This window comes from Pleurodeles waltl, chromosome 3_2 (assembly GCF_031143425.1).
Source record: "Pleurodeles waltl isolate 20211129_DDA chromosome 3_2, aPleWal1.hap1.20221129, whole genome shotgun sequence".
Lineage (NCBI taxonomy): Eukaryota > Metazoa > Chordata > Amphibia > Caudata > Salamandridae > Pleurodeles > Pleurodeles waltl.
In genome coordinates, this window is record NC_090441.1 from 152681019 (window position 1) to 152700886 (window position 19868).

Genomic DNA, 19868 nt, shown 5'->3' on the forward strand with positions numbered 1-19868 from the left:
GGCCTAGGACCCATCAATGGTGGCAGCAACATAAATAGGGTCAGAGATTCTCCTGACATGTTGAAAATCCCTAAAGGGATTGTAACTAAATATGAAGATGGTGATGACATCACCAAATGGTTCACAGCTTTTGAGAGGGCTTGTGTAACCAGAAAAGTGAACAAATCTCACTGGGGTGCTCTCCTTTGGGAAATGTTCACAGGAAAGTGTAGGGATAGACTCCTCACACTCTCTGGACAAGATGCAGAATCTTATGACCTCATGAAGGGTACCCTGATTGAGGGCTTTGGATTCTCCACTGAGGAGTATAGGATTAGATTCAGGGGGGCTCAAAAATCCTCGAGCCAGACCTGGGTTGACTTTGTAGACTACTCAGTGAAAACACTAGATGGTTGGATTCAAGGCAGTGGTGTAAGTAATTATGATGGGCTGTACAATTTATTTGTAAAAGAACACCTATTGAGTAATTGTTTCAATGATAAACTGCATCAGCATCTGGTAGACCTAGGACCAATTTCTCCCCAAGAATTGGGAAAGAAGGCGGACCATTGGGTCAAGACAAGGGTGTCCAAGACTTCAACAGGGGGTGACAAAAAGAAAGGGGTCACAAAGACTCCCCAGGGGAAGAGTGATGAGACAACCAAAACTAAAAATAGTAAAGAGTCTTCTACAGGCCCCCAAAAACCTGCACAGGAGGGTGGGCCCAGAGCCTCTTCACAAAACAATGGGTACAAGGGTAAAAACTTTGATCCCAAAAAGGCCTGGTGTCATAGCTGTAAACAGCATGGACACCAAACTGGAGACAAGGCCTGTCCCAAGAAAGGTTCCACTCCAAACTCCCATCCAGGTAACACTGGTATGGCTAGTCTCCAAGTGGGATCAACAGTGTGCCCAGAGCAAATCAGGGTCCACACTGAAGCTACTCTAGTTTCTGAGGGTGGGGTGGATTTAGCCACACTAGCTGTCTGGCCGCCTAACATGCAAAAATACAGACAGCAACTCTTAATTAATGGGACTAGAATAGAGGGCCTGAGGGATACAGGTGCCAGTGTCACCATGGTGACAGAGAAACTGGTTTCCCCTGGCCAATACCTGACTGGAAAAACTTACACAGTCACCAACGCTGACAATCAGAGAAAAGTACATCCCATGGCAATGGTTACTTTAGAGTGGGGAGGGGTCAATGGCCTGAAACAGGTGGTGGTCTCCTCAAATATCCCAGTGGACTGTCTGCTTGGAAATGACCTGGAGTCCTCAGCATGGGCTGAGGTAGAACTAAAAACCCATGCAGCAATGCTGGGTATCCCTGAACTGGTGTGTGTGAAAACAAGAGCACAATGCAAGGCACATGGTGAACAAGTAGAGCTGGAGTCTGGAAGAATGGCCCAGCCTACCAAGAGGAAAGGAAAGTCAGTTGGGAAACCAACTGCAACACAGCAAAAGAAAGGGAACCTCTCTTCTCAGGAAGAAGTTCTGCCCTCTGAGGGAACTGAGCCTTTGGAGCTTGAACCTTATCAGGTTGAGCTCTTAGGCCCAGGGGGACCCTCAAGGGAGGAGCTGTGTAAGGGACAAGAAACCTGTCCCTCTCTTGAAGGCCTTAGGCAGCAAGCTGCTGAAGAGTCCAAGGGCAAGAAAAATGGAACACATAGGGTCTATTGGGAAGATGGACTCCTGTACACTGAGGCCAGAGACCCCAAACCTGGTGCCACTAGGAGAGTGGTAGTGCCTCAGCTGTTCAGAGAGTTCATCCTAACCTTGGCCCATGACATTCCCCTTGCTGGACATTTGGGACAAACCAAGACGTGGGAGAAGCTAGTCAACCACTTCTACTGGCCCAATATGTCCAACATGGTTAAGGAGTTTTGCCTCTCCTGCCCCACCTGTCAAGCCAGTGGTAAGACAGGTGGGCATCCAAAGGCCCCCCTCATTCCACTTCCAGTGGTGGGGGTTCCCTTTGAAAGAGTGGGTGTGGACATAGTTGGTCCACTAGAACCTCCCACAGCCTCAGGAAATATGTATATCCTGGTAGTAGTGGATCATGCTACCAGGTATCCTGAAGCTATTCCCCTTAGGTCGACTACTGCCCCTGCAGTAGCCAAGGCCCTCATTGGTATCTTTACCAGAGTGGGTTTCCCTAAGGAGGTGGTGTCTGACAGAGGTACCAACTTCATGTCAGCATACCTGAAACATATGTGGAATGAGTGTGGAGTGACTTATAAATTCACTACACCTTACCATCCACAAACTAATGGCTTAGTTGAGAGATTCAACAAGACATTAAAGGGCATGATCATGGGGCTCCCAGAAAAACTCAAAAGGAGATGGGATGTCCTCCTGCCATGTCTGCTTTTCGCTTACAGGGAGGTACCACAGAAGGGAGTAGGGTTCTCACCCTTTGAACTTCTGTTTGGTCATCCTGTAAGGGGACCACTTGCCCTTGTTAAAGAAGGCTGGGAGAGACCTCTCCATGAGCCTAAACAGGACATAGTGGACTATGTACTTGGCCTTCGCTCTAGAATGGCAGAGTACATGGAAAAGGCAACCAAAAACCTTGAGGCCAGCCAACAGCTCCAGAAGTTTTGGTATGACCAAAAGGCTGCACTGGTTGAGTTCCAACCAGGGCAGAAAGTCTGGGTTCTGGAGCCTGTGGCTCCCAGGGCACTCCAGGACAAATGGAGTGGCCCTTACCCAGTGCTAGAAAGGAAGAGTCAGGTCACCTACCTGGTGGACCTGGGCACAAGCAGGAGCCCCAAGAGGGTGATCCATGTGAACCGCCTTAAGCTCTTCCATGACAGGGCTGATGTGAATCTGTTGATGGTAACAGATGAGGATCAGGAGGCAGAGAGTGAACCTCTCCCTGATCTTCTGTCATCAGACCCAAAAGATGGCACAGTAGATGGAGTGATCTACTCAGACACCCTCTCTGGCCAACAGCAAGCTGATTGTAGGAGAGTCCTACAACAGTTTCCTGAACTCTTCTCCTTAACCCCTGGTCAGACACACCTGTGTACCCATGATGTGGACACAGGAGACAGCATGCCTGTCAAAAACAAAATCTTTAGACAGTCTGACCATGTTAAGGAAAGCATCAAGGTGGAAGTCCACAAGATGCTGGAATTGGGAGTAATTGAGCGCTCTGACAGCCCCTGGGCTAGCCCAGTGGTTTTAGTCCCCAAACCTCACACCAAAGATGGAAAGAAAGAGATGAGGTTTTGTGTGGACTACAGAGGGCTCAATTCTGTCACCAAGACAGATGCTCATCCAATTCCTAGAGCTGATGAGCTCATAGATAAATTAGGTGCTGCCAAATTCCTAAGTACCTTTGACTTGACAGCAGGGTACTGGCAAATAAAAATGGCACCTGGAGCAAAAGAGAAAACAGCATTCTCCACACCTGATGGGCATTATCAGTTTACTGTTATGCCCTTTGGTTTAAAGAATGCCCCTGCCACCTTCCAAAGGTTGGTGAATCAAGTCCTTGCTGGCTTGGAGTCCTTTAGCACAGCTTATCTTGATGATATTGCTGTCTTTAGCTCCACCTGGCAGGATCACCTGGTCCACCTGAAGAAGGTTTTGAAGGCTCTGCAATCTGCAGGCCTCTCTATCAAGGCATCCAAATGCCAGATAGGGCAGGGAACTGTGGTTTACTTGGGCCACCTTGTAGGTGGAGGCCAAGTTCAGCCACTCCAACCCAAGATCCAGACTATTCTGGACTGGGTAGCTCCAAAAACCCAGACTCAAGTCAGGGCATTCCTTGGCTTGACTGGGTATTATAGGAGGTTTGTGAAGGGATATGGATCCATTGTGACAGCCCTCACTGAACTCACCTCCAAGAAAATGCCCAAGAAAGTGAACTGGACTGTGGAATGCCAACAGGCCTTTGACACCCTGAAACAAGCAATGTGCTCTGCACCAGTTCTAAAAGCTCCAGATTATTCTAAGCAGTTCATTGTGCAGACTGATGCCTCTGAACATGGGATAGGGGCAGTTTTGTCCCAAACAAATGATGATGGCCTTGACCAGCCTGTTGCTTTCATTAGCAGGAGGTTACTCCCCAGGGAGCAGCGTTGGAGTGCCATTGAGAGGGAGGCCTTTGCTGTGGTTTGGTCCCTGAAGAAGCTGAGACCATACCTCTTTGGGACTCCCTTCCTAGTTCAAACTGACCACAGACCTCTCAAATGGCTGATGCAAATGAAAGGTGAAAATCCTAAACTGTTGAGGTGGTCCATCTCCCTACAGGGAATGGACTTTATAGTGGAACACAGACCTGGGACTGCCCATGCCAATGCAGATGGCCTTTCCAGGTTCTTCCACTTAGAAAATGAAGACTCTCTTGGGAAAGGTTAGTCTCATCCTCTTTCGTTTGGGGGGGGGTTGTGTAAGGAAATGCCTCCTTGGCATGGTTGCCCCCTGACTTTTTGCCTTTGCTGATGCTATGTTTACAATTGAAAGTGTGCTGAGGCCTGCTAACCAGGCCCCAGCACCAGTGTTCTTTCCCTAACCTGTACTTTTGTGTCCACAATTGGCAGACCCTGGCATCCAGATAAGTCCCTTGTAACTGGTACTTCTAGTACCAAGGGCCCTGATGCCAAGGAAGGTCTCTAAGGGCTGCAGCATGTCTTATGCCACCCTGGAGACCTCTCACTCAGCACAGACACACTGCTTGCCAGCTTGTGTGTGCTAGTGAGGACAAAACGAGTAAGTCGACATGGCACTCCCCTCAGGGTGCCATGCCAGCCTCTCACTGCCTATGCAGTATAGGTAAGACACCCCTCTAGCAGGCCTTACAGCCCTAAGGCAGGGTGCACTATACCATAGGTGAGGGTACCAGTGCATGAGCATGGTACCCCTACAGTGTCTAAACAAAACCTTAGACATTGTAAGTGCAGGGTAGCCATAAGAGTATATGGTCTGGGAGTTTGTCAAACACGAACTCCACAGCACCATAATGGCTACACTGAAAACTGAGAAGTTTGGTATCAAACTTCTCAGCACAATAAATGCACACTGATGCCAGTGTACATTTTATTGCAAAATACACCCCAGAGGGCACCTTAGAGGTGCCCCCTGAAACTTAACCGACTGTCTGTGTAGGCTGACTAGTTCCAGCAGCCTGCCACACCAGAGACATGTTGCTGGCCCCATGGGGAGAGTGCCTTTGTCACTCTGAGGCCAGTAACAAAGCCTGCACTGGGGGGAGATGCTAACACCTCCCCCAGGCAGGAGCTGTGACACCTGGCGGTGAGCCTCAAAGGCTCACCCCTTTGTCACAGCCCAGCAGGGCACTCCAGCTTAGTGGAGTTGCCCGCCCCCTCCGGCCACGGCCCCCACTTTTGGCGGCAAGGCTGGAGGGAACAAAGAAAGCAACAAGGAGGAGTCACTGGCCAGTCAGGACAGCCCCTAAGGTGTCCTGAGCTGAGGTGACTCTGACTTTTAGAAATCCTCCATCTTGCAGATGGAGGATTCCCCCAATAGGGTTAGGATTGTGACCCCCTCCCCTTGGGAGGAGGCACAAAGAGGGTGTACCCACCCTCAGGGCTAGTAGCCATTGGCTACTAACCCCCCAGACCTAAACACGCCCTTAAATTTAGTATTTAAGGGCTACCCTGAACCCTAGAAAATTAGATTCCTGCAACTACAAGAAGAAGGACTGCCTAGCTGAAAACCCCTGCAGAGGAAGACCAGAAGACGACAACTGCCTTGGCTCCAGAAACTCACCGGCCTGTCTCCTGCCTTCCAAAGATCCTGCTCCAGCGACGCCTTCCAAAGGGACCAGCGACCTCGACATCCTCTGAGGACTGCCCCTGCTTCGAAAAGACAAGAAACTCCCGAGGACAGCGGACCTGCTCCAAGAAAGGCTGCAACTTTGTTTCCAGCAGCTTTGAAAGAACCCTGCAAGCTCCCCGCAAGAAGCGTGAGACTTGCAACACTGCACCCGGCGACCCCGACTCGGCTGGTGGAGATCCAACACCTCAGGAGGGACCCCAGGACTACTCTAAGACTGTGAGTACAAAAACCTGTCCCCCCTGAGCCCCCACAGCGCCGCCTGCAGAGGGAATCCCGAGGCTTCCCCTGACCGCGACTCTTTGAATCCAAAGTCCCGACACCTGGGAGAGACCCTGCACCCGCAGCCCCCAGGACCTGAAGGACCGGACTTTCACTGGAGAAGTGACCCCCAGGAGTCCCTCTCCCTTGCCCAAGTGGAGGTTTCCCCGAGGAACCCCCCCCTTGCCTGCCTGCAGCGCTGAAGAGATCCCGAGATCTCTCATAGACTAACATTGCGAACCCGACGCTTGTTTCTACACTGCACCCGGCCGGCCCCGCGCCGCTGAGGGTGAAATTTCTGTGTGGGCTTGTGTCCCCCCCCGGTGCCCTACAAAACCCCCCTGGTCTGCCCTCCGAAGACGCGGGTACTTACCTGGTAAAACTAACAAAAACTTACCTCCCCCAGGAACTGTGAAAATTGCACTAAGTGTCCACTTTTAAAGTAGCTATTTGTCAATAACTTGAAAAGTATACATGCAATTGAAATGATTCAAAGTTCCTAATGTACTTACCTGCAATACCTTTCAAACAAGATATTACATGTTAAATTTGAACCTGTGGTTCTTAAAATAAACTAAGAAAAGATATTTTTCTATAACAAAACCTATTGGCTGGATTTGTCTCTGAGTGTGTGTACCTCATTTATTGTCTATGTGTATGTACAACAAATGCTTAACACTACTCCTTGGATAAGCCTACTGCTCGACCACACTACCACAAAATAGAGCATTAGTATTATCTCTTTTTACCACTATTTTACCTCTAAGGGGAACCCTTGGACTATGTGCATGCTATTCCTTACTTTGAAATAGCACATACAGAGCCAACTTCCTACAGTGATCCTCTGAATGAGGGGAAGTAAATTGCCAGGTGGTGTGATAAGAACATGTTCCAAAATCTCCATAAACTCCAGTGTAGCAGGTCAGTCATTTATGCTGAAAAACGAGGGGGCCAGTTGAGAGCATGGAACTGGAACTGAGCTACTGGGACGATACGGGAAGGGAACGATGCAAAGGAATATTAATTTGAGATCTATGCTTAGATCCTGTTATTCCACCCAGACCAGACACACATGGCTCACCACTAATGCATCGTAGAGCATATGCAAAACTGTTGTTGCGACAAAGGATAAAAAAAAATAGGGATTACTCACGAGGGAGGATCTCTCAAAGACTAGACAGTCCTTTCCAGGTGGCTTCACTTTCCACACCAAATTGAGCCCAGGGGCAACTTTGTGAAATCAGCTTCTACTGCATCTGCATGTAGGACACTCCTGTAGGAGGAGGAGTCAATTAGATATGTCATGCAACTGAAGCGAAAGCTGTAGATTGTGCTGCACTGCTCAGCTGCTCTGATTTGGGCTGGGTGCTGCAACGCCCTTCTGCTAGTGTCAAAATGGGAAAACATTGCCAGCTAGCAGGTAAGGTCTGTGGCTTGCACATTTGATTGTTCTTGCGTTGTACCTTAAAACCCTCAAGCAAGGAACCATCACAGTTCTTAGAAACTGCCCTTCCCAACTATGAGCATTGATGCTGGAGAACTTTGTTCTTCTGAACCTTCCCCAAACTGAATTCCTCCTCTTCATATCCTTCCTCATACACATACTTGATCCCACCATCCTGGAATTCTTAAACTCATAAGGATTCTCCCCTGTATCTACCCCATACACTACATCCTTCATGTTCAGTCTAGACTGAGCCCTCACAATGGTCCCACACATGAACAAGATAGCCAAGACCGCAAACTTGCCTGTGCACACTCTGAAGGAAGGCCACCCGTGCCATCTGACCATCTCAGAACCACTCTCTGTTCATTAGTAATCACCACTCTGAACTTTGGGAGCATGCAAGAGCAGGAGAGTATCATGCCACTCTAAGCTGTACTGCACTCGGCACAAGAGTTGTTCATTCAAGTGCGACCGCATCACTCCCATACTGCATGACCTCCATTGGTTCCACGTCACTACCAGTATGCAATTCTAAATGTGCAGTAAAGTCATTAAAGCCATTCATGACATTGGCCCTCAGAGGCTGACCCGCTGACCTTCTCGAGTGGAATCAGTGTTCACGATGCACTTCTTCTTGAGGTGCCCCAGTTCAGAGTCTCCATGGCACAAACACAAGCCTTCTTCAGGACAGCCGCCTCCGCTTGGAGCTTTCTTCCACCCAAAGCGGCGCAGCACAGGGTTTAGGAGTCAGCTCAGTGCTCCACTTGGCCAACATTGAGCTACACCCCGCTTTCTCTTTTGCATGTCTCAGTTGCATCTATTACCTAAAAAGGTGTCCTGGTGCAGTTAAGTAATACACTGCAAACTGAACCGTGCAAGGGGAATCGGAGAGGAACGCCTTGTCTTCAGGGATCTCCTAAATGGTAATCGATCTTAATGGAACAAAGGTTGCATGCAAGATTGTTACATGTTTGGGAAACCTGAATGGAAAAACGGTCTTCCTCTTAATCAAACCTGCTTGAATTTAGGGAGAATAAGCAGGTTTGGTGTCTGACGAATGTCGAAGGCGCATCGGATAGTAAGAACCGTATTTATTTTAAAGATACACAGGTCCTTTCTGAGGAATAGCTTTGTGCACAGTGCAAGGGATTTCCTCTTTGACATTGAAGCCAGCACAGTTTATTTGGGGCCTTGGCCGCTCATAGTCGATACAGTAGTGACAATGCGAGCCGAGCTGCAGCAGTCTACATCTGTGCCATCTGGAGTCCCGCGCCTGCCAGTGTTCTCTGTGGCCTCGTTTTTGAGCAGCTATCCATGATCCCAGCATTGCTACCTTGGGATTGGAGTCAGGTGGGATGCCTGTGATCTCCATCAGTGAGTTACATATTCTCTGACAGTAACTCCGGATGGGTGGGCATTCCCAGATCTCATGATTAAAGGTGTCTCTTACCTCTCTGCATCTGACTTTGACATCTGACTCCCTCAGCCCATCTTCCAAATCCTTTCTGGGCTATAATATGTTCTATGGAAGTAATTCAGTTGAATCGGACTGGCATTTGAAGGGGTTGTCAGTGCTCGGGTGCCATTTTAGACTCTTGCAATCCTCATTCTCTAAATCTCCCACATCTCACTTCCAGGCAGCACATGCCCCTATAAGTGGGGTAGAGGTACTAAGAATTAGCAATCTATGGAGTAGTGCTTGCCCCACACGGCTCTATGCCTCAGTAACAGCCTTGCCTCCACTGTGTTAAAATCCAGACCCCTCCGGTTCCTCCTTGTACTTAGTGCATGCAGGATTTGCCGGTACCTGTGAAACTGCGATCTATGCATCTCATACTCCGCTACAAGCCGTTCAAATGATTTGATGTCATCTTGCACACAGATCTCCCCTAGGTACAATACTCCTATAAGGTCACCTGGTCTTCTCTCAGGTAACTGAGGCTCTTGCATTAGCCTAGTGCCAGTCCAGAGTGGACTCTGGTTGGTCGACGTATTTAACCATTTCGGATGCCCTGGGGCATCGCCAACAAAGAACTGGGACTCTAGTTATGTCTGGTGTACTTCTTCCTTGGCTTCTGGGCCTTCGACCAGATTACATCATCATCTCATGGCTAAAGGGTAGTGTCATGGGCTGTGGGAGAACCACAACAGAGTGACCAGGAAGAATCCCTCTAACTCATCCAGACACGACCACAAGTTCACTCAGTGTGCCACTAATGGCGAAAACTGAACACCCAGCATTAACTATAACCATTTATACTTTTGAAATACTACATTGCATTCTGTTGGTTATTGATACAGTACTTTCCGTACACCTTGCAAGGTCTAAAGCACTGAAGATAACTAGTTCAAGGGTAAGGTTCTCAGTATACGCATCAGGGATTGGACACAGCTTTAAAGAAACCTACAATAATCCCGATTTGTGGGATGAAGCTGTATGACTCTCCCTACCAATGAATGATATCTCAGTATGTCTTCTATTGTGTCTCCTGCACTGGGGCTAAACCTAATGCCTAACTTTCTGGACTCTATCTAGCATTGAATCTGGAAACAAGTTCTAAAAGCTCCAAGTACCAAAACTTTACCCGGCTTTGCACCATGCAGGATGTGCGCATGTATGTTTCCATGTTCTCCCCTATCCACAGTAAAGCGACTGCTAACTCCTCAGACCCTGAAGCAAGTGGCAATGGGGTCAGCTAGGTGAAGAGACGTTTCACTGCCCATGCATGGGATGAGGACTCCCAGTTGTAGTCTGTGAGCAAGGAAACCACTTGGGTAGAAGTCTCGGCTGTCTGGTGGACGCAGATGTGACTATGAGCTAAAGAGGTATGCTTTACTCTGCCCCAAGAAATCCAATGAATTTGGACCTGTAGTGCTCCGCCTGCACAGTGACAATGCATCTCTACTATTCTCGTGCTTCTCTAAGTTGGCTACAACTCTGACGTGCTTTGTGACCAAATAACCTAGCTTGAATCTGCAATGGATGAGTTATGTTAGCAATATAATCTTGGAGAAAGTAGCGATGAGTTTCTCAGGACCATTCGATTTTAGCCTCAGGGGTCTTTTTTAATTTGCCAAGACCCAAAGAGCATCTCATAGAACACGTAAAGTTAACTAGACTTTTTCACAGCGTCTTTTTCAGAAAGCACTAGGAAGAGGCTTCTTGTGGTGCAGCCGAAACCTGTCCCATATCCCCCCGGCAGATGTCTCAAAGTCGGCTGGATGCAGTGGCTTCGGACCACTCTAGCTAACAAAGTGCATCTGCCTTCAGTAGTAAGGAGAATGCCCTTGTAAGCTGCTCAGTTGATTCGGATAAATCTTTATTTTGGAAGTCTTGGCTTCGCTTCATGGGTTCCCTCATCTTCCTGGCACGCGCCTGGATCTTGGGTCTATCGCCAGGACTTGGTATGTGGAGAGAGTGCTGCTGCTGGGGACAACAGAAGCAGTTCCAGTGGACCATCAAAACTAGTTAGCAGCAGGTTCTTTAGATCAGCCTTCTTTGTATCAAGATTATGCAGAAGCATCTGAAGGTGTTTTCATCAAGAACCGTATCTTTGAATTACCCCTCTACCTGTTTGGAGACTTGTCTTTTATTTGCGATTTACTTTTATTTGTATTTCCATTTCTAATTAGCTTTTATATGCTCTTTTGTGCATCACTGTGCCATACCCTTTCTCTAGAACTACTCTACACTTCATTAAGTGTCTTAAATAAAATAACAAATGTAAAAATTGCACAAGTAAAACATTCCCAAAAGCGACCGCTTCTCTGGGCGTGGTTAGAGGAGGGTCTTATGCTATGTAGCTCATGTCTACCTAAGGGGTGAGAGAGGTTTAGGTACTATGGGGGTAGGTGTTTTTAAAAAGTTTTTAATACGCTTCTGTTTGGGACTTGAATGTTTTGAGGTATCAAGGTTGGGTGGCCTGGGCTTAATCTAGGTAGTGGCTATAAGTTTGAACTCAGATAAAGTATGAAGCAATGAAATAAGCATTAATAATGATGAATTTTCTCCAGGGCTGTAGCACAGAATATATATTTCTTTCTTAATGCTATTGATAGAGCAAAAATAAGAAGGCCAAGAAAGCATGAGCCTGGGTGCAACAAGGAGCTACCGCTCAGGAAGGTGTCTTCTGCCTCTGTAGGCCTCTCATGGATGGATGTGCTGGTATCTGTTATTTATCACAAGCATAGCTGATTACCATCGGACTATTGTACTATGTGAATATCAGATGGGGAGTTACATATTTGCATTTCATAATGACATTATGTTTCCTACATATTTGCAGTATTAAGCACAGGATGTTTAAGTAAATTGCCTTGTCTTATACAGCTCAGTTTATAGTAGGACCATGCAGCCGGGAATGGAACCGGGGTCCCCAGATTCCAGATTGGCTACTTAACCGTAGGTCACACTTCCTCCTTTGATCTTGGGCAGATTTTCCGACTGAATGTCTTCACAGTAGATCCTAATCAGCTGGGCTTCATGTAGCTCCCAAAGGCAGGACCAGGATGGGCTTATCCAGCCTCCATCAGCCCTGCATCTGACTGATGTTGGTGTGCCAAGAGTGTGTGATGCATGGGGTATGTCAGTGTTGAGTTTTCCAGTGCTGACATTAGGGAGTGCATTAATGTATGGGCTGAGATGCCACCGTTGTGCTCCTAGTGGGATATGTATTGAGTGTTTCGGGACTAAGACCTGACTTAAAAAAAAATCCTACTACAGGATGTCGGCTTTGAGACAGAAACTTGTTAAGCTACATCGTCATGAAATGCGCATCTTTAAAAGGTTGTCTCTGCTCAGTCTGCTTGCTGTCCTCTTCTTCCTCACTGGGTAGAGCAGGGCCAGGTCTTAACTTCAAGGCCTAGTCTTCTTCTTAAAGGTCAGAGCAACACAAAGTCCTACAGCTGCTCGAGGCCTTTCTTACCACATACATGGAGAGCGTCTTAAGTTGCCCTTGGTTGAAGCCTCGATGAACAAAGGCACTCCCAAGTACAGTTGAGCATTTCGGCCAAGCTCGCCCAGTTGGGGTCTGAAGCTGACCTTCAGCAATTGGGTTAACAAGACCAGTTCTAGTGAAACCCTGGAAACTAGCACACAGACATGTTGATGGAATAGAACTGCCTTATGACAGTAACTGCTGTACATGAGAGATGAACAGTCTAAGCCCTCAATGGTGGAAAAGGGGCTTGAAGCATTTACAACTGGTATTGCAAGGGGTGATAGATTCATGTTTTGAAAGGGTTACTAACATCTAATAGAGGTGGTAGCGAGCTGTAACAATAGGGCAGTCTAGGGGCTTACATTGGAGTGTGTTGTTCACTGGTGTTAAACAAGCATTTGCAATGCAGTGGGTCTTGTGTTTGCTCGAGTTAGAGCTGTTAACGTTGTAAATTCCTAACTGGACTTTTCTTCCCACTTAAATTGAAAATGAAAAGTAAAACAGTTGACATAAGCGAGCCACGGCCGCCATGAGCATGAGCGAGAAGGAGGGACACAAAAAGAAAAAGAAGTCAAGCCTTTCGGCAATTGTGCAGCTATCCATGTGACAGGGTCAGTCTGGAAGGCGGTAACAAAAATGCCAGTAGCGGGACAAACGTAAAGCATTTACCAATGACAACAAAGGATGTTTGAAAGGCAAGCCCAGGAACGAGTGAAAGTGATGGGCGTGGTGAAAAGCCCACAATACTTACAACGGGTCAAAGCGCTTGCGAGCTCGACCTAAAAACAAAGCGACATTGAAATAAGAGTATCCATGGAGGGGAAACAGGCTGTCCAGTGCAAAGAGGAAACAAGTCGGAATGGGCTTCTGTAATCTCATCAGAACTTGTGTTTGCGAATTGTTTTAGAGAATTAGGCCCATTCAGTTCATCTAATGCATAGAGTTTTTGACTTAGGGTTTTTGGTCTCTGTTGATTGAGCTCCTGTGCTTCCCGAGTTATTTGATTGTACCGTGCTACGCCAGCCTCAGCACCACCCTCAGTTGTAAAGGTAAACACAGACTGAGCCCTGATTGCCTTTGTCAGGGCTGGTCACGCAGGAGGTCGGTGGTTAGATCTGTAACATCAGTCTTGAGTCTTGTCTCGGTAATTAACTGATGACTCCATCGCTCATTGTAAAGGTTGAAAGGGGGCTCATCCATTACAGACCCTCGTGTGAGGTGTCACAGAGCCCCGCCGGGTCCCCTGTAGGTGAAGGGCATCAGGTGCCCGGGCTGCGTGGACCCTGATGTCTCATCCGTCTTGTGGTGTGATGGCTCGAGCACGCGGTGCCCGCCTGGTGAGTGGGGCAGGTGCGCGCGCTGGTCTACGGTGGTGGATTAAACCCCCTGGAGGCCCCTAGGCAGTCGAAATTTCGGGGGGGGGCCTCGCAAATTATCTACTAATAGGTTTTTAATTTTACAAACCAACAATTTCAATAAATCAATTTTGTTACTTAAAACTAAACATTACATATACATAGTTTGCACTGATTGTTTTTCAAAACTGACAGCTGACAGCAGATGAGCTTTTAAGAGACAAACTGTTATGTGAATCTGATGTCCATGGTTTGTGTACTTTACGTTGTTAATTGGTACATTACATTAATACAGTATTTTCTTTAATGTGAAGTTTTCACTTCTTTTAGTTGATTCATTGTTTTCTATCGTTTGGAAAAAAAGTAAGGAAGATTTGTTGTAATTTTCTTTCACGATCAAATCAGTATTATTTTGATTTATTGTCGCGGGGCCCCTAAAAGGCGTGGGGCCCATAGGCCGGTTTCTACGTTGCCTCTTTGGTAATCCGGCACTGGCCCCTGGGGGTCGCGCTGGGGCCCAGAGAGGAAGGTCTGTAGTGGTCCTTCTCGTGCTGTTATAGGAAGTGCTTCTGAGGGTCCCATTGTGGCTCCCCTGCCCTGGTCAGTCTGCCCTCCTCTTCAGATCTGTCCTGTCCACAGAAGTGCCACCGACGGGCAAGCGGTACCTGTTCCCTTATTCTAGGGAACGTGTCTCCAAACGGCTTCGAGCAGACCAAAAGCACGGCTTGCCTAAAAATATCAAGCGCAGATGAGACCACGAGGTGCTGTTTGCATCCTCTCGCCATTTTAATGTTTCGTCTGCCTGATTCCTTTTTTGTTGTTTGCGGCGTCAAAGATTGGATTCAAATGGAAACTTGCTGGGGATGTCCTGGTCCGCCACTGAGGCCCACAGCAGTCCTGTCAGGACCTTCTAGGTCGAGACATCAAATGGCTCTCGGGTGCCTAATGCATTTGTTACTCTTGCTGAGAAAGGGCCCACTGCATTGGAATTTGAATATTTACACGAACTGAATGGACCTGCCTTCTGGAAGGCATCTCTGCCAAAGCCAATGCAGCATCGATTGCCTTTTTGAATTATGTCTGCACTGCATTCATCCATTCATCTGCGGTGCAGCCGAATGGGTCACTTTGTCTGTTTTCTGCAGACAGTATTCTAGGTACCCAGAGATGAATTAATGCGACTTTCCTGTGATCTTCTGACCTCTGCTGTGTCCTGTCTCCTTTCATTTCCTGTGTTGGACGCTTCCGTATTTAAAATTAAGGTAAGCGTTCTCTTCCGGTTTGTTAAGGTCTGCTCTGACGGGCGCCTTCTGTCTCCCCCATCGGTGGCAGCTTCTGTAGTATTGGAGGTGGCAGGAGGAAAATACCCCACACGGACAGCCGCATCATAGGGTGTGAAATTGTAATTATTTACTCAAGTCACTTTCGTTTACGCAAAGGGCTTTAGCCTTCTTGACATGTTTCAAAGAATGTGTTATACAAGATGGCCACAGTTGGAAAATAAAATATATCTGACATCATTGTAATAACCTGGAGCTTGGGTGGCTCCTGTAGGGTGAACAGACCTCGTCAGTGATTGGATCCACTCCTGGAATCTGTGACACGTCTGCTGTGGTCTGCCAGTCCTCGGAGAGCTGCCCATTGTCAGCTGTGCTCCCCTCACATTCACGGATGCATTGATGCTGCGTTGGGGTGGGAGACCCTGCGCTGACTCAAGGTCCCCATCCTCTCTATAGACACGTGGCAGCCCCCGCCAGACACATGGGCAGTGTCACACCGCCTTACACCGCTGTGGTCTACGTGATACGCACGGCTGGCAGGAACATTTATTCACTGACTTACCTACAAGTCTTGCCTTCGTGGAAGTGCCATGCAAGTGCTTCAGTGCGCTTTACAGTACAGCTAGATAAAACTGGGTCCCGCGGAGACGGTGTGAGGAGCTGAAAGTACCTGGGCCAAGATTATGAGGAGATCCAGGCACAGCACAGTTTCATGGGACTGAGGTAGATGGGCAGATACTGTGAGGCGCTTGTAGGAACATGGACCAGCGGAATGGGACACGGACTGGCAGTATGAGGGAGGGGGAAGGGGGGCTTAGCCTGGTGGAGGAGCTTGATCGGTGTGTATGTACAGACCATGCGAGGTGCATGAAGAACATGCACACGCACTGAGGCACTCACACCGCACAGATAGACAGCTGTGTCCTTGTGAGGAGCTCAGCGGTATGTGCGCCAGAGTGAGAGATGCCGCAGCTAAAAACAAACCTTGGAAAAAAACAATAGGTCTGCCTTTAACATGCTAACACTTTCAAAGCCAGGCATGCACAAATGCTGTTTGCATGCAGAAATATTATTTAGTTTGTTACAGCGCGACCTATCTTGCTAAAGCTAAGTGGAGCACTGCATTGCTAGATTACTGACAACCAGTAAAAACACTGCTGCACGCAAACTGTTCCTCGCTCTCCACATACGACTCAGCTTGACACGCTTCAGATGTATCCATAGGTTTTATCACAAACCTCTAAACCCAATCAAACGAGGCTTCGATGAAGACTCCACATACAATAGATGCTGTGTCCCGGACATTGGGTTTCTCCATCGGGCCTGCGCCTACCCCCATTCAGGGAATATTGGCAGGATATTTTCACTAAAAAATCCACCATCTTCGATCCACCCGCTATACCAACATCCACGATGGCATTGTTAAGCTGTGTTGGGGACTTCCCAGCGCTATACAGAACATACTGTGTGCGTGTCTGATCCCCGGCACTCCACAATTGGATTAGAAATGTAGTCTCTTGTAATGAACTGTGTAAACACGAGACACAATGGTCCCCCGAGCTTCAAAATGCTGGAAGATCTAAAAGGGCTGCTTTGTTTGTAACGAGTGAAGAGATAAAGTTCTGAAAGTGACAAACAGCGTGATGATTGAGTGTACTTTTAGATGTAAAATAGTGCCTCTTGCATTTCATTTGCAGTGCTCCCAAGAGGGTTCAGTGATACACGAAACATCCAATAGCATTTGGTGAAAGAGCCTCTCAGCTGGGCTGAGCCAAAGCTCGTTCTATATATTTTTTTACGGCAACATCAAGTATTACATACAGATGTACTAGACCTAAAAAAAAAAAAAACAAGCATTAATAAAGCCAGTAGATTTGAAGTTAATGTACCAACTTATGTAAACACATGCATTCGCACCCTGCCTTAAGGGCTTTGTCAGTGCTGAGAAAATCTAGCAAATAAGGATGGGTTCTGTTTAAAACGCATATAGAGGAGAAATAGTTCAACGTAACAAGCAGTGTAAGGATTTCTGATGTAAAACGGGAAACGCCCTTAAGGCCGACTCCGGAACAACAAAGTCCTGGTTAACGAAAGCGGAACAACGCTTTCCTTAACCACAACTTTGTTGTTTTGTGCCTTAACCACCCATGTGCTGAACAACGCACATGCATGGTTAAGGCACAAACAAGGGAGTCTGCTGAGGAGGACGATGAAGCGACAACTCAGGTAAGTGGGGCGGATGGTCGGGGTTTTAGTTTTAGGGGCGGGGGTGGGCGGTCAGGGTATTTTCAGTTTTAGGGGTGGGGGCGGGGGGCCAGGAGGGACGCATGCAGGAACAATGGATGCCTATCACTAATGCCTTTACCAGGAATGCCTTTACAACAAAAAATCGTTGTTAAGGCATTCGTGGTAAAGGCATTAGTGATAACAACGAGGTCATTGTTCCGACCTCGTTGTTCAGGCATTCTATGTTCCGGCAGGCGTCGTTCCGACATACATTCATGTAAAACAGCCCCTCGTGCTTTCCAATGGAAGCTCCTCCTGGATGGTTAGCATGTGATGGCCCTCCATATAGCTAATACCATGAGGGGTGAATAATGCTCGCTGGAGGAAGCCAAAGGCCGTTCTGTGGACGGGTTCTAGACCTGGTAAGAGTAGGCCTAGCAGACAGCTGCTGTGTCAAGCCAGACCCCAAAGACTGGGGCGCAGCTTGGTGAGTAAGATTGGGGGTGTAAACTCCAGATTTCCCAAAGTCACACTGGTATAGCTTGTGAAACAACATTATATGAGAATCAGGGTGAGAAAGAAGCTTACGGGGCAGTGCATATTGTCAGGAGTACTTAAAATATAACATTTTTCAAATGAACCAGCAGTTTTTAAGGCCTTCAAAACAGAGATAAGAGAGCGAGCGCGTGTTTTTTGTCTGTGTCGGTGAAACTCCCGGGTGACATCCGGCAAACACCTCGCCATATCCAACGGAAAGCGCTTGTACCCAACTATTTACTACAGAACACATTTGGGCATGGGCCCTTCCCCCTAAGCCACCCCCCCTGCTCAGAAAGTCTTGATGCCTCCTTAGTCATCATGACCCAGTGGTGATGGAAAGTTGCTTCACTTTTGAGCAGTGCTGCTCCTTCAGTAACTCACAGCTGCTATGAAACCAAAGCCACCCACCCTGCAAAGGTTCTGAGATCTGGCATCACCCCTTGCTTTCATGAGAACAAGGCCGGCTTCCATAAAATCAGAGGAGAAGAAAGTTGTTTCTTCCCACCTGTTCTGTGCAAGTTCTCCAGGTCTTGCGCCGTGTGGTGGAGTCGCTCGATGGTGGGCACTGAGCTTCGGAGGACTGGGAGGCACCATAGCCACAGACTGGGCAGGCAGAGTGAAAAGGGAGTTAATGTACAGAGTTTGGTCTCCCTTCGGTCTGACGCTTTCTTTTGCTGTGTTTTGGGCTGCTCATGTTTGGTGAGGTCTACAGTAGGCCAGATAAGGTCGTGATGTTAATTGTTTTCCTTCCCAAAAAGGGCTAATGTTTACCTATTTCAGGAGGAGGTTGTAGTGGAAGAATGCGGGAGTGTTACGGGGTGGATGGATGTGAGTTGGAGTTTGACGAGTGAGTAGAAGAGATTGTAAGTTGCTCTGAAGAGAATGTGAGAGGGATGATGGGTTGTCATGGTGGCCAGAGGCTCATGATGTTAAGGATGCAGTAAACAGTCCATCTCATGGGTAACTGATTAGTAAATTGACCTTAAGAGCAATCTCTACTTCTGGCTTTTGTAGGATTGAATATATTTCTGCTGCTTTAGTCAATGGCCGATAGTAAGTTAGGATGAAGTGGAGTGATGACCACCAACATTTATTCCGCGTATTCGTCGGTTCTCACCTCGCTCTTGTGATTCCTCAGGTACAGGAGCTTCTTGCATCTACCCCTTGCTTGGAGCCACGTTGAATGGCTGGTTCTTCCTCGCGACAGAAGTAGATGACATGTGCTTCAATTATGCCAAGAAAAATGTGGAGCAGAACAACCTCTCTGAGCTGATAAAAGGTACAGGACATTAACTGAGCCTCAAGCCTCCTTGCTTCTGTCTTTGCACAATCACCTGTCCTTTCACTGATAGCCTCTCCCACTAAAGTCAACATGATGTGCTTTTCTAAAGGTTGTTTTATTGTGTCCTTATTGTCTTGTTTGTTGACTGCTCTGTGGGTCTAAAAGCACAGTTCAGGGCAGCCCCTTCTATTACAGTCAGAAGCCTAAAAGGTTAAGAGACTTCTTTGCAGATGCTCTGCTCATGTATTGGGTAAGTGGCTGTGGGCTCTTTATGACATTGCACAATTATATCACACTTAACTATTTCCACTTTTAATTGAGATGTTACATCTACGTGGCCCACTTTTTTAACCTTTATTTGCATTGATAATGGTACTTGTATAAAGGTTTCACATGTTTTAAGTCATTTATAGGCACCCGTCTCCCTTGAAACGCGGAGGTGAGAGTCTTAGGGGTGCCATCAGTTTCAAGGTTGTTGGGGAGTCACTTTGTGATGTCCTCTTTTTTGGCATGACTGATACTTTTAACTGTCTGTGTCCCCATAGCCCCTCTTTCCACACATCCCTGTATAGTCAGTGGTCCCCACCGATCGTCCTTCCCTATGATTCCGGGGTACCAGGGGAGCGTGTTTCTTAACCCCCAGCCCTGGCGCCCCTTGGATGGTGCCACAAAGATGACCAGAAGCTGGTGCCCCTTTCCCTTGCCCACACCTCTGTCCCTGTGCAGGCCTGACCCATTCCACGCCCTGGGGGG

At 47.7% G+C, this 19868-nt stretch overlaps 1 protein-coding gene across 1 annotated transcript in view; it reads left to right on the forward strand.

Annotated features, from left to right (window-relative positions):
* The window catches only part of METTL16 (methyltransferase 16, RNA N6-adenosine), a 248706-nt gene that overhangs the window by 121356 nt on the left and 107482 nt on the right, over positions 1 to 19868 (forward strand). The window contains exon 4 of the mRNA XM_069227020.1: positions 18972 to 19112. Coding sequence (XP_069083121.1) covers positions 18972 to 19112 — 141 coding nt within the window. The remainder of the gene's footprint in view (positions 1 to 18971; positions 19113 to 19868) is intronic.